This window comes from Brachyistius frenatus, unplaced genomic scaffold (assembly GCF_029030835.1).
Source record: "Brachyistius frenatus isolate BFR_SWC_R1_liver_20210118 unplaced genomic scaffold, ASM2903083v1 Contig_451, whole genome shotgun sequence".
In the NCBI taxonomy this organism is placed as follows: domain Eukaryota; kingdom Metazoa; phylum Chordata; class Actinopteri; family Embiotocidae; genus Brachyistius; species Brachyistius frenatus.
In genome coordinates, this window is record NW_027211050.1 from 52,501 (window position 1) to 66,092 (window position 13,592).

General features: G+C 45.0%; 2 protein-coding genes across 3 annotated transcripts in view; one reads left to right on the top strand and one right to left on the bottom strand.

Moving 5' to 3' along the window:
- Positions 1-3,332, top strand: part of tfam (transcription factor A, mitochondrial) — a 6,670-nt gene extending 3,338 nt beyond the window's left edge. Inside the window, exons 2-7 of the mRNA XM_069725812.1 lie at positions 1,360-1,503; positions 1,636-1,706; positions 1,791-1,940; positions 2,331-2,426; positions 2,851-2,907; positions 2,984-3,332. Of these exons, the coding sequence (XP_069581913.1) occupies positions 1,360-1,503; positions 1,636-1,706; positions 1,791-1,940; positions 2,331-2,426; positions 2,851-2,907; positions 2,984-3,244 (779 nt within the window). The 3' untranslated portion in view covers positions 3,245-3,332. The remainder of the gene's footprint in view (positions 1-1,359; positions 1,504-1,635; positions 1,707-1,790; positions 1,941-2,330; positions 2,427-2,850; positions 2,908-2,983) is intronic.
- Positions 3,333-7,561: 4,229 nt separating this feature from the next.
- Positions 7,562-13,189, bottom strand: LOC138637273 (DNA-directed RNA polymerase III subunit RPC4). Of its 2 annotated transcripts, XM_069725814.1 has the most exons (8): positions 12,516-13,189; positions 9,745-9,791; positions 9,463-9,620; positions 9,221-9,342; positions 8,990-9,092; positions 8,608-8,861; positions 8,381-8,533; positions 7,562-8,305 (listed from the first exon to the last, which is right to left on the bottom strand). In XM_069725814.1, exons 1-8 carry the CDS (start codon positions 12,705-12,707, stop codon positions 8,165-8,167), a joined length of 1,170 nt encoding a protein of 389 aa, XP_069581915.1. In that variant the 5' UTR covers positions 12,708-13,189; the 3' UTR covers positions 7,562-8,164. The 2 variants fall into 2 exon arrangements, with proteins under 2 accessions (XP_069581915.1, XP_069581914.1); XM_069725813.1 differs by having other exon boundaries at positions 9,221-9,620.
- Positions 13,190-13,592: the final 403 nt, after the last annotated feature.

The window sequence follows — 13,592 nt, forward strand, 5'->3', positions numbered from 1 at the left end:
CCTGGCGGCGTAGTGTGTTACTGATGGTAGCCTTTGTTACTTTGGTCCCAGCTCTCTGCAGGTCATTCACGAGGTCCCCCCGTGTGGTTCTGGGATTTTTGTTCACCGTTCTTGTGATCATTTTGGCCCCACGGGGTGAGATCTTGCGTGGAGCCCCAGATCGAGGGAGATTATCAGTGGTCTTGTACGTCTTCCATTTTCTAATAATTGCTCCCACAGTTGATTTCTTCACACCAAGCTGCTTACCTATTGCAGATTCAGTCTTCCCAGCCTGGTGCAGGTCTACAATTTTGTTTCTGGTAGTTTTGACAGCTCTTTGGTCTTGACCATAGTGGAGTTTGGAGTGTGACTGTTTGAGGTTGTGGACAGGTGTCTTTTATACTGATAACAAGTTCAAACAGGTGCCATTAATACAGGTAACGAGTGGAGGACAGAGGAGCCTCTTAAAGAAGAAGTTACAGGTCTGTGAGAGCCAGAAATCTTGCTTGTTTGTAGGTGACCAAATATTTATTTTACCGAGGAATTTACCAATTAATTCATTAAAAATCCTACAATGTGATTTCCTGGATTCTTTCCCCCCATTCTGTCTCTCATAGTTGAAGTGTACCTATGATGAAAATTACAGGCCTCTCTCATCTTTTTAAGTGGGAGAACTTGCACAATTGGTGGCTGACTAAATACTTTTTTGCCCCACTGTATATATATGTATGTATACATATATATATATATATATATATGTATGTATGTGTGTGTGTATATATAGATAGATACATAGATGTATATCTATCTATATATATGTGTATATATATATATGTATCTCTCTATATATGTATGTATGTGTGTGTGTGTATATATATATATAGATAGATAGATAGATAGATGTATATCTATCTATATATATGTATCTATATATATATAGCTATATATGTGTATATATGTATATTTATATATATATATATATATATATTTTTTTTTTTTTGTATGTATATATCTATATATAGATATATATACACACACATATATTTTCTCTTTGTCGGACCGTTCTCTGTAAAGCTAGAGATGGTTGTTGGTGAAAATCCCAGTAGATCATCAGTTAGTGAATACTCAGACCAGCCCGTCTGGCTCCAACAACCTTCAAATCACTGAAATCACCTTTCTTCCTGTTCTGATGCTCTGTTTGAACTTCTCAATGCATTGAGGCATGAAGACACGATGAAGACGAGCTGCTGCCATGTGATTGGCTGATCAGATATTTGTGTTAACAAGCAGTTGAACAGGTGTACCTAATAAAGTGGCCGGTGAGTGTATCTATGTATGTTTATATATGTATCTCCGTAATGTGTTGGTTCTCTGTCTGCCGGTGCAGCAGTGTCCTCCCTGCTGCCTTCGTCCCCCCGCTGAGGTGTCTGACGTCTCAGGCCGGCAGCCCTCCAAAGAGACCTCTGAACGGATACATGAGATTCGTTCTGCAGCAGAAGCCGGCGGTTACCCGACAGAACCCAGGTGGGTTCTTCATGCATGATGTTCTGAAGGTGCTGCACTGATGAAGAACTCCACCGGGCTGAACATCACATGATCCGTGTGAGAGAAGAGATCCAGGTCCGGTGTCAGTAACCATCTCTTTGTTCCTGTCAGACATCAAGTCAGTGGACATCATCAGGAAGATCGCCCAGCAGTGGAGGACGCTGAGCCCGGACCAGAAACAGGTACTTCCCGGTCAGGTTCTGATAAACCCGTCGGGTTCTGTTGGACTCGTGGATCACGTGTTGTGTCCGTCTGTCGCCCCGCAGCCGTTCCAGGAAGCCTCTCTGCAGGCCAGACAGCAGTTCAAGCTGGACCTGCAACACTACCAGGCCCAGCTGAGTCCGGATCAGATGCAGCAGCAGGTCCTGGAGAAGAGGCAGAGGATGGCCAAGAGGAAGGCCATCCGCAAGAAGAGGGTAAGAGGAGGAGGGCAAGAGGAGGAGGGCAGGAGGAGGAGGGCAGGAGGAGGAGGACAAGAGGAGGAGGGCAGGAGGAGGAGGACAAGAGGAGCAGGACAAGAGGAGCAGGACAAGAGGAGCAGGGCAAGAGGAGCAGGACAAGAGGAGGAGGGCAAGAGGAGGAGGACAAGAGGAGGAGGACAAGAGTAGGAGGGCAAGAGGAGGAGGGCAAGAGGAGGAGGGCAAGAGGAGCAGGGCAAGAGGAGGAGGGCAGGAGGAAGAGGAGGGCAGGAGGAGCAGGACAAGAGGAGGAGGGCAGGAGGAACAGGACAAGAGGAGGAGGGCAAGAGGAGGAGGACAAGAGGTGTCTCTGGTGTCTCTGATGTCTCTGATGTCTCTGTCTTCCAGGAGCTGAGCAGCCTGGGGAAGCCCAAACGTCCTCGCTCTGCGTTCAACATCTTCATGTCGGAGCACTTCGAGGAGGCGCGAGGAGGCAGCACGCAGGTGAGCAGCGGGACGCCACGTTTCCAGACTTCTGAGGTCGTGGAGGTTTCTGACGCTCTCGTCCTCCAGTGAACAACACAAGCAGCAGTTTGAACAGTGGGACTTCAGACACACTATTATGTCCTCATTTTGCTTTGTCCTCTGCTGGAGTCTGTTTGTCTCCACACCTTCATCTTCCAAAATGTGTGACTCTGATCTGAACTGAGCTGATTGTCCACATCTTCAACATGTGTGTGTGAAGCATCGTCTGTTGTCACGCCAACAACTTTGCGTTCCATCAGATTCATTGAGTCTTCACTAAAGATATGATGTCTGTGTGGACGGACAGCTGACCCCCCCCTGACAGGCGGAGACTGATGGTTCTGTTGTCATGGTAACTGCCCCCCTCTAGTTCTGTCTCTGACGTCCCTGCTATGTGTTTCAGGCGAAGATGAAGTCCCTGCTGGAGGACTGGAGGAGTCTGTTCAGCCATCAGAAGCAGGTCGACCTCTCATCACTCACCTTCTTCTTCATGTGTCCGCCCGGCGCTCACCTGTCCTCTGTGTCCGTCCCCTCAGGTCTACAGTCAGCTCGCCCAGGACGACAAGATCCGCTACAAGAACGAGATGAAGTCCTGGGAGGACCACATGGTGGACATCGGACGGGAGGACCTGGTCCGAGAGCAGACGCTGTCCACCAAGAAGAAGGCTGCTGCCAAACCTGCAGCCAGCAAGGGGACGAAGACATCCAACCCAATGAACTCGGCCAAGACCACCAGGAAGACCACCAACACCCGCTCCGCAAAGACTGTCCCCAAGACGTCCACCAAGAAGACATAAGAGGGTTGGACTGTCCAGAGGAGGGAGGACAGATGGACAGCAGTAGGAGGGGTCAGAGGTCCCAGTTGTCATGGATACTTTCAGCAGAGCAAAGCTTTCAGACAGATTAGGATCCTTCTTCGACATTAATGTCTGTTCAGAGACGAGCAGCTTATGTCCATCCTCAGACTGTCCCACCTGGAGGATGGTCTCGGTGGTGTCCAGAGGGACGCTGCTGGACCACAGGTCATCATGACGACCTCATGACGGCCTTGGGTTGGTTGCAGATTGATCAATGCTGACTGACTCTTGTATGACTGTCATAGTTCACATCATGTGACTTGTTTGTAGTTTCACTCACTCGTCTTTGTTCAATAAACATTTACTGAATTTTTCTACTTGCGTTCCTCTTTGTGCTGCGTTCAGAGAGCATTCAGAGAGCGTTCAGAGAGCGTTTAGAGAGCGTTCAGAGCCTTTAGAGAGCGTTCAGAGAGCCTTTAGAGAGCTTTCAGAGAGCCTTTAGAGAGCGTTCAGAGAGCCTTTAGAGAGCGTTCAGAGAGCCTTTAGAGAGCGTTCAGAGAGCTTTCAGAGAGCCTTTAGAGAGCATTCAGAGAGTGTTCAGAGAGCGTTCAGAGCCTTTAGAGTGTTCAGAGAGCCTTTAGAGAGCGTTCAGAGAGCCTTTAGAGAGCATTCAGAGAGCTTTCAGAGAGCGTTCAGAGAGCCTTTAGAGAGCGTTTAGAGAGCGTTCAGAGACCCTTTAGAGAGCGTTCAGAGAGCGTTTAGAGAGCTTTCAGAGAGCGTTCAGAGAGCCTTTAGAGAGCGTTCAGAGTGTTCAGAGAGCGTTCAGAGAGTGTTCAGAGAGCGTTCAGAGCCTTTAGAGTGTTCAGAGTTTAGAGAGTGTTCAGAGAGCGTTCAGAGTGTTTAGAGAGCGTTCAGAGCCTTTAGAGAGCGTTTAGAGAGCTTTCAGAGAGCCTTTAGAGAGCGTTCAGAGAGCTTTTAGAGAGCGTTTAGAGAGCTTTCAGAGAGCCTTTAGAGAGCGTTCAGAGAGCCTTTAGAGAGCGTTCAGAGAGCGTTCAAAGAGCCTTTAGAGAGCTTTCAGAGAGCGTTTAGAGAGCGTTCAGAGAGCGTTCAGAGACCCTTTAGAGAGCGTTCAGAGAGCGTTTAGAGAGCTTTCAGAGAGCGTTCAGAGAGCCTTTAGAGAGCTTTCAGAGAGCGTTTAGAGAGCGTTCAGAGAGCGTTCAGAGAGCCTTTAGAGAGCGTTCAGAGAGCCTTTAGAGAGCGTTCAGAGAGCGTTTAGAGAGCTTTCAGAGAGCGTTCAGAGAGCCTTTAGAGAGCGTTCGGAGAGCGTTCAGAGAGCCTTTGGAGAGCTTTCAGAGAGCCTTTAGAGAGCATTCAGAGAGCGTTTAGAGAGCGTTCAGAGCGTTTAGAGAGCTTTCAGAGAGCTTTCAGAGAGCGTTCAGAGAGCCTTTAGAGAGCCTTTAGAGAGCGTTCAGAGAGTGTTCAGAAAACGTTCAGAGAGCGTTCAGAGAGAGTTTAGAGAGCGTTCAGAGAGCGTTCAGAGCCTTTAGAGAGTGTTCAGAGAGCCTTTAGAGAGCGTTTAGAGAGAGTTTAGAGAGCGTTCAGAGAGTGTTTAGAGAGCGTTCAGAGCCTTTAGAGAACTTTTAGAGAGCGCTTAGAGAGCGTTCAGAGAGCGTTCAGAGCCTTTAGAGAGTGTTCAGAGAGCCTTTAGAGAGCGTTCAGAGAGCCTTTAGACAGCGTTCAGAGAGCCTTTAGAGAGCATTCAGAGAGCCTTCAGAGAGCATTCAGAGAGCGTTTAGAGAGCGTTCAGAGAGCCTTTAGAGAGCGTTCAGAGAGCCTTTAGAGAGCATTCAGAGAGCGTTTAGAGAGCGTTTACAGAGCGTTCAGAGAGCGTTTAGAGAGCTTTCAGAGAGCCTTTAGAGAGCATTCAGAGAGCGTTTAGAGAGCGTTCAGAGACCCTTTAGAGACCGTTCAGAGAGCATTTAGAGAGCTTTCAGAGAGCGTTCAGAGAGCGTTCAGAGAGCCTTTAGAGAGCGTTCAGAGAACGTTCAGAGAGCGTTCAGAGAGCCTTTAGAGAGCGTTCAGAGAGCCTTTAGAGAGCATTCAGAGAGCCTTTAGAGAGCATTCAGAGAGCGTTCAGAGAGCCTTTAGAGAGCGTTCAGAGAGCCTTTAGAGAGCATTCAGAGAGCGTTCAGAGAGCTTTCAGAGAGCGTTCAGAGAGCCTTTAGAGAGCGTTTAGAGAGCGTTCAGAGACCCTTTAGAGAGCGTTCAGAGAGCGTTTAGAGAGCTTTCAGAGAGCGTTCAGAGAGCCTTTAGAGAGCGTTCAGAGTGTTCAGAGAGCGTTCAGAGAGTGTTCAGAGAGCGTTCAGAGCCTTTAGAGTGTTCAGAGAGCCTTTAGAGAGCGTTTCGAGAGCGTTCAGAGAGCGTTTAGAGAGCTTTCAGAGAGCCTTTAGAGAGCGTTCAGAGAGCTTTTAGAGAGCGTTTAGAGAGCTTTCAGAGAGCGTTCAGAGAGCCTTTAGAGAGCGTTCAGAGAGCCTTTAGAGAGCGTTCAGAGAGCGTTCAAAGAGCCTTTAGAGAGCTTTCAGAGAGCGTTTAGAGAGCGTTCAGAGAGCGTTCAGAGAGCCTTTAGAGAGCGTTCAGAGACCCTTTAGAGAGCGTTCAGAGAGCGTTTAGAGAGCTTTCAGAGAGCGTTCAGAGAGCCTTTAGAGAGCTTTCAGAGAGCGTTTAGAGAGCGTTCAGAGAGCCTTTAGAGAGCGTTCAGAGAGCGTTTAGAGAGCTTTCAGAGAGCGTTCAGAGAGCCTTTAGAGAGCGTTCGGAGAGCGTTCAGAGAGCCTTTGGAGAGCTTTCAGAGAGCCTTTAGAGAGCATTCAGAGAGCGTTTAGAGAGCGTTCAGAGAGCGTTTAGAGAGCGTTCAGAGAGCGTTCAGAGAGCCTTTAGAGAGCGTTCAGAGACCCTTTAGAGAGCGTTCAGAGCGTTTAGAGAGCTTTCAGAGAGCTTTCAGAGAGCGTTCAGAGAGCCTTTAGAGAGCCTTTAGAGAGCGTTCAGAGAGTGTTCAGAAAACGTTCAGAGAGCGTTCAGAGAGAGTTTAGAGAGCGTTCAGAGAGCGTTCAGAGCCTTTAGAGAGTGTTCAGAGAGCCTTTAGAGAGCGTTTAGAGAGAGTTTAGAGAGCGTTCAGAGAGTGTTTAGAGAGCGTTCAGAGCCTTTAGAGAACTTTTAGAGAGCGCTTAGAGAGCGTTCAGAGAGCGTTCAGAGCCTTTAGAGAGTGTTCAGAGAGCCTTTAGAGAGCGTTCAGAGAGCCTTTAGACAGCGTTCAGAGAGCCTTTAGAGAGCGTTCAGAGAGCCTTCAGAGAGCATTCAGAGAGCGTTTAGAGAGCGTTCAGAGAGCCTTTAGAGAGCGTTCAGAGAGCCTTTAGAGAGCATTCAGAGAGCGTTTAGAGAGCGTTTACAGAGCGTTCAGAGAGCGTTTAGAGAGCTTTCAGAGAGCCTTTAGAGAGCATTCAGAGAGCGTTTAGAGAGCGTTCAGAGACCCTTTAGAGACCGTTCAGAGAGCATTTAGAGAGCTTTCAGAGAGCGTTCAGAGAGCGTTCAGAGAGCCTTTAGAGAGCGTTCAGAGAACGTTCAGAGAGCGTTCAGAGAGCCTTTAGAGAGCGTTCAGAGAGCATTCAGAGAGCCTTTAGAGAGCATTCAGAGAGCCTTTAGAGAGCATTCAGAGAGCCTTTAGAGAGCCGCGTTCACCAACAGCTGGTTATTAGTGACATCAATGAACTCAGAACGATCAGATTGTGAACAGATCAGTGTTTAAAGTCAGAAGAGTAGAGAAGTAATAATCAGACATGAAAAGTGTTTGACTTTATCCAAGCGTCCAGTCTGTCAGTTTCATCAGAGAAACATACTTCAATAATCACCCATCCCATAATAATCATCACACCTGCTGTGTACTGTAGTTTTAAAGTCAGCTAAATGATAGCCACGTTTGTTGTAAAGCACTAAAGTGTGGATGTAGAAGAAACCGTTTGGTTAGGAAAGATGAAGACTTGTTCATGTCTTCATCATCAGTCGGTGATCAGAGGAAACACATGGAGGTGAGTATTTTTTATTTCATATAAAACCTTCAACACAAAGTTCAACAGGTGACCAACATCAGCGCTGCTGTGAAGAAGAGTGATGAAGACCTGATGAAGACTCCAGCTGTGGTTCCAGTTCTCCACAGAATACAGGAGAACCCTGTGATAGCGCCCCCTACAGGGTTACTACTACTACTTACCTCTCCTGCCATCTACTGACGGTAACATGTATGACAGTTTGTGATTCAACCTTCAGTTTGAGAGAAATCCGTTTTTATTTCTGCTGACACAACAAATTAAAACAGAATGTGACTAGAACCTTCTCCATCAGGTTACCATGACAACAGTACCACCGGTCAGCTGTCTGTCTCCACTCACGTCACATCTGTAGTTAAGACTTCATGAATCTGATGGCACACAAAGTTGTTGCCATGACAACAGATGATGTTTCACACAGGTGGTAGATGGAAACTAACAGGATGAGGTCACAGGGATGTTGACCTTTGACCCTCTGGATATAAAATGTCTTCATTGTATCCTGTCAAGAGTTGTGTAACATTTTGTCGTAAGTGTTTCAATTTGGAGTTATGGTCACAAACTTTGACCTTTGACCTTCAGTTGATGTTTGAGAGAACATTTGAAGAAGGTGTTCCTGAGACTCAGGAGAACCTGCAGCTTCCTCTTCCTAGTTCTGGTTCTGGTGGATCAGCGTGTCGGAGCTGCTTCCTGCTGCAGCGTCTTCTCATCAGAACCTCTTCAGAACAAACTGCAGTGGGTTCCTTCACCGTCCTTGTCTCCCAGCGTCCAGCTGAGGGACCGTTGGACCTCCTCCCCGATGTCTCACGTCCGTCCTCGTCTCTCAGGGGCCCGCTGGCTGCTGGGCCGCAGCCTGCCCCAGTAACGCCTGGAAGTCCGGAGATAAGACCAGCTTGTGGTGGACGTTTCCCAGCACCATCATGTCCCCAGTCCGTCCATCAGACAGACGCACGGACACCAGCTGCTGCAGAGGGGACAGGGACAGGTCTCAGAGAGAGATGGGGTCTCAGTGTGTTGAATGAACAGCTGGAGGACGTACCTGCAGGAAGGAGAACGCCGCTCCCTCCGAGACGTCCATCACAATGTCTCCCAGCTTCAGCTCCACCTTCCCAGACCTCCGGATCTGCAGCTTACCTAGAAGTCCTTCAGGGAGCTGGGAGAGGACGGGACAGCTGTCCTTTAGCCCCGCCTCCTGAGGACAGACACACACAGCCTGAGGAGCACATTCACCGACAACATGGTAAATATGTGAGACTGCTGACTCACCTGTCCTGGAAGGTGTGGCGTCCTCCGGTCCTCGGACCGGCCATCCTTGGCAGCTTTGTCTCCTGGAGGTCTGAGACCAGCGTCCCCCTTCAGCCCGGCCCCCCGGCCTGGCATGCAGTCCGGCAGCTGCATGAAGAACAGCTCCTCTCTGCTGGACAGGTGGAGCTCCTGCAGCAGCTCCACCAGGGACGGCTGCTCCGTCCTGCTGCCAGCTCCACCTGCAGGTCCACGGGGGGGAGGGGGTGTCTCTGAACCTGCAACAGGACAACCACAATAACACACAGTCACATGTTCCATCAAACCTCTGATCTGACAACAGGTGGAGCTTCAACAGGAAGTCCGTCCCCCTGTCAGCCTCCACCTGTCACCTGTCAGCCCTCACATGTGATGGTGGTCCCTCTGTGGGTGGAGCTGCTGGATCGACACAGAGGCAGCTGGATGGGTTTCAGACGGACATCGTTCTTCAGACCAGGATCATCGATGAACTGAAGGACACACACACACACACACACACACACACACACACACACACACACACACACCAGGGTTATTAAAACACACACTCGTGAACACACACCTGTCACCTTACTCGTTCACAGGGAGGAACACTCACGTCGTCTCTCTGCAGCTTACTGAGGATCTCATCTTCATCCTCGGACTCCTTCCTCTCCTTCTTCACCTGTTTACAGATGGGGGCGGAGCTAGAGTCCTGCAGGTGTGCAGAACCACGCCAGCCTGAATAGAGCGGATGGGAGGAGGAGGAAGAGGAGGAGGAGAAGGAGGTCTGTGAGAGGATGTGTGGACGTTGGTCTGGAGATGAGAGGACGCTGCAGGACAGACAGACGGAGGACACACCTGTTTTCTGGACGTTGTCAGCGGGGCCCGTCTCAAAGATGGAGTGGGACTGGATGGTCTGAGGCCGCTCCTTCCTCCTCCCTCTGCTCTCCCTCCTCCTCCTCTCCTCCCGCTCCCTCCTCTCCTTCCTCTGAGACACGTGGACCTCCTCCTGCAACCTGGGGAGGACCAGCACCGTTTTCACGGGGACACGGTAAAAACACGTTAAATACATGTCAAACACACATGAAACACACGTGACCGCTCTGACTGATCAGGACTCTTCCTCTTGTCGGGACTCACTCGTCTTTCGTCTTCCTCACAGCGTGGACGTTGGGCTCGAAGGTTTTCTGTGGACAGATCAGAGGATGAGACACGCTACAGGTTCATGTCGCTCTCATGTCAGTAGATATCATAATAATAATATACCTATACATAATAATATCCATCAATAGATACAATAATAATAATAATAATATCCATCAGTAGATATAATAATAATATCTATCAGTAGATATAATAATAATAATATCCATCAGTAGATATAATACTAATATCCATCAGTAGATATAATAATAATAATATTCATCAGTAGATATAATAATAATAATAATATTCATCAGTAGATATAATAATAATATCCATCAGTAGATATAATAATAATAATAATACTAATATCCATCAGTAGATATAATAATAATACTAATATCCATCAGTAGATATAATAATAATACTAATATCCATCAGTAGATATAATATCCGTCAGTAGATATAATAATAATATCCATCAGTAGATATAATAATAATAATACTAATATCCATCAGTAGATATAATATCTGTCAGTAGATATAATAATAATATCCATCAGTAGATATAATAATAATAATGATAATAATATCCATCAATAGATACAATAATAATAATATCCATCAGTAGATATAATAATAATACTACTAATATCCATCAGTAGATATAATAATATATAATAATAATAATATCCATCAGTAGATATAATAATAATAATAATATCCATCAGTAGATATAACAATAATAATATCCGTCAGTAAATATAATAATAATATCCATCAGTAGATATAATACTAATATCCATCAGTAGATATAATAATAATATCCATCAGTAGATATAGTAATAATAATAATAATATCCATCAGTAGATATAATAATAATAATAACATCCATCAGTAGATATAATAATAATATCCGTCAGTAGATATAATAATAATATCTATCAGTAGATATAAGAATAATAATAACATCCATCAGTAGATATAATAATATCCGTCAGTAGATATAAGAATAATAATATCCATCAGTAGATATAATACTAATATCCATCAGTAGATATAATAATAATAATATTCATCAGTAGATATAATAATAATAATAATATTCATCAGTAGATATAATACTAATATCCATCAGTAGATATAATAATAATAATATTCATCAGTAGATATAATAATAATAATATTCATCAGTAGATATAATAATAATATCCATCAGTAGATATAATAATAATACTAATATCCATCAGTAGATATAATATCCGTCAGTAGATATAATAATAATATCCATCAGTAGATATAATAATAATACTAATATCCATCAGTAGATATAATATCTGTCAGTAGATATAATAATAATATCCATCAGTAGATATAATAATAATAATAATAATGATAATAATATCCATCAATAGATACAATAATAATAATATCCATCAGTAGATATAATAATAATAATACTAATATCCATCAGTAGCTATAATATCCGTCAGTAGATATAATAATAATATCCATCAGTAGATATAATAATAATAATACTAATATCCATCAGTAGATATAATATATAATAATACTAATATCCATCAGTAGATATAATAATACTAATATCCATCAGTAGATATAAGAATAATAATAATATCCATCAGTAGATATAACAATAATATCCATCAGTAGATATAATACTAATATCCATCAGTAGATATAGTAATAATAATAATAATATCCATCAGTAGATATAATAATAATAATAACATCCATCAGTAGATATAATAATAATATCCGTCAGTAGATATAATAATAATATCTATCAGTACATATAAGAATAATAATAACATCCATCAGTAGATATAATAATAATATCCGTCAGTAGATATAAGAATAATAATATCCATCAGTAGATATAATAATAATAATAATAATATCCATCAGTAGATATAACAATATCCATCAGTAGATATAATAATAATAATATCCATCAGTAAATATAATACTAATATCCATCAGTAGATATAATAATAATATCCATCAGTAGATATAATAATAATATCCGTCAGTAGATATAATAATAATAATAATAATAATATATAATAATTCAAACTAGCAGGGGGCGCTATGACTATGAGCGAATATGACCATACAGGTGTCTTCAGGGCGGGACTGTTATCAAAGATGTAACGTTTGAGGAAGATCAGAATATGTACATAAAAGTTATAGCAACTTGTAGTTTCATGGCGAGACACTCAAATTCTTTGGATGACTTGTCATCTCCCAGGTGTTCAGATAGACAGAAGATTTCAGGTCGGTGCGTCAAAGTCTGGAGGAGTTCCTTAAAATACAACACCTGCGAATCGCCAAAAATGGCGACTAAATACAAAATGGCGGACTTCCTGTTAAGTTGAAGTCATGATGCCAAGAGACTTTTTTGTCCATCTCGGTGTGACACACCTGTCCAACGAATCTGGTGCATGTAGGTGAATGTGGCCGCCGGGGCATCTCGTTAGGGGGCGCTAGCGAGCCATTTGGCCACGCCCACTCGCGACTCCACTAGAATAGGACATTTTTCGCCTAGAATAGGACATTTTTCGCCGGGAGACATGTGTGTAAAAACTTTCATGAGTTTTTGAATGTGATAAAACCTCCAAAAATGCAGTTTGTGGAGGATACTATAAAATCCCCTAATAATAATTCCTTGGATAACAACAGGGCTTTCACCCGAAGAGGGCTGCACCACCGGTGCTCGGGCCCGAACAACTCTACAGGTGTGTACCTTGGGTTTCTTGAAGGTCCCCCCCAGGGTCAGGTCTCTGGTTCTGAGGGACGTCAGTCTTCCAGGCGGAGGGGGGGAGGACAGACCCCTCACCCGGCCTGGGAGACCTCTGCCCGGGCTGAAACTCCGCCCCGCCCCGCTGCCGCCGCCGGAGGAGCCGGGCCCACTTGCTGCATCCCGGGGTTCGGTCATGTTCTGGTCCCAGCTGCTTTAATGTTTCACCTGGTTAGTGGCGGTAGTTCACCGAGACGCCATGATCTCTCCGGGACAAACTGAGCGTCTTTATCCCAGCTGAAGCCACCACACAGCCGACGTTTCCCGGCGGAGAGACTGTCCTCCGTCCGTGGCTCACATCACCGACACGGAGCGTCTCTTTGTGTCCGCAGACCGTGAACGCATCACAGAACACAGATTCAATCTTTTTCCCTCCATTTTGTTGGTTCGCGGTCAGAACCCGGACGGTACGGTGGCGGAACTGCGTGTTTCCGCGGTGTCCGCAGCTGCGTTAGCGGGAGTTTCACTGCGCCTCCGTGTTTACACTGCGGACGGTTCACTGTGACCCGGTTCGAGGTGGTTGTAAATAAAACCACTTCGGAGTAGAGACGTTAAAAACAATCGGTATGTTGTTGTTGGAGCTGCAGCTCCGGTTTACCGCCGGCTGTTATTGTTCCTCAGCGGCACGACACCGGGGGGCGCTGTTAGTGCGGCATGTTAAAGGGAGACCTGATACAGTGATCGAAGAAGTCTGGTCTGACGTCACTTATGTACATTTTAGAGGACGAATGCCTCATTTTTATGTTTTTTTATGAGAAACTTCTGTGTTCTTCTACCATGAACTTCTCACGAGTCTCCCTGACTCAGAACCACTGACTGTATATCGGGTCAGAACCCTAACCTCATGAGGTCCAGCAGTCTCTGATAACTCCCTCAGTTCGTAGAATTATATTGTACATAACATGTAGATGTACTGTATATAAATATAGTTATGTTACAGATAACATGTCGATGTATATAAATATAGTTATGTTTTACATAACATGTAGATGTATATAAATATAGTTGTACATAGCATGTCGA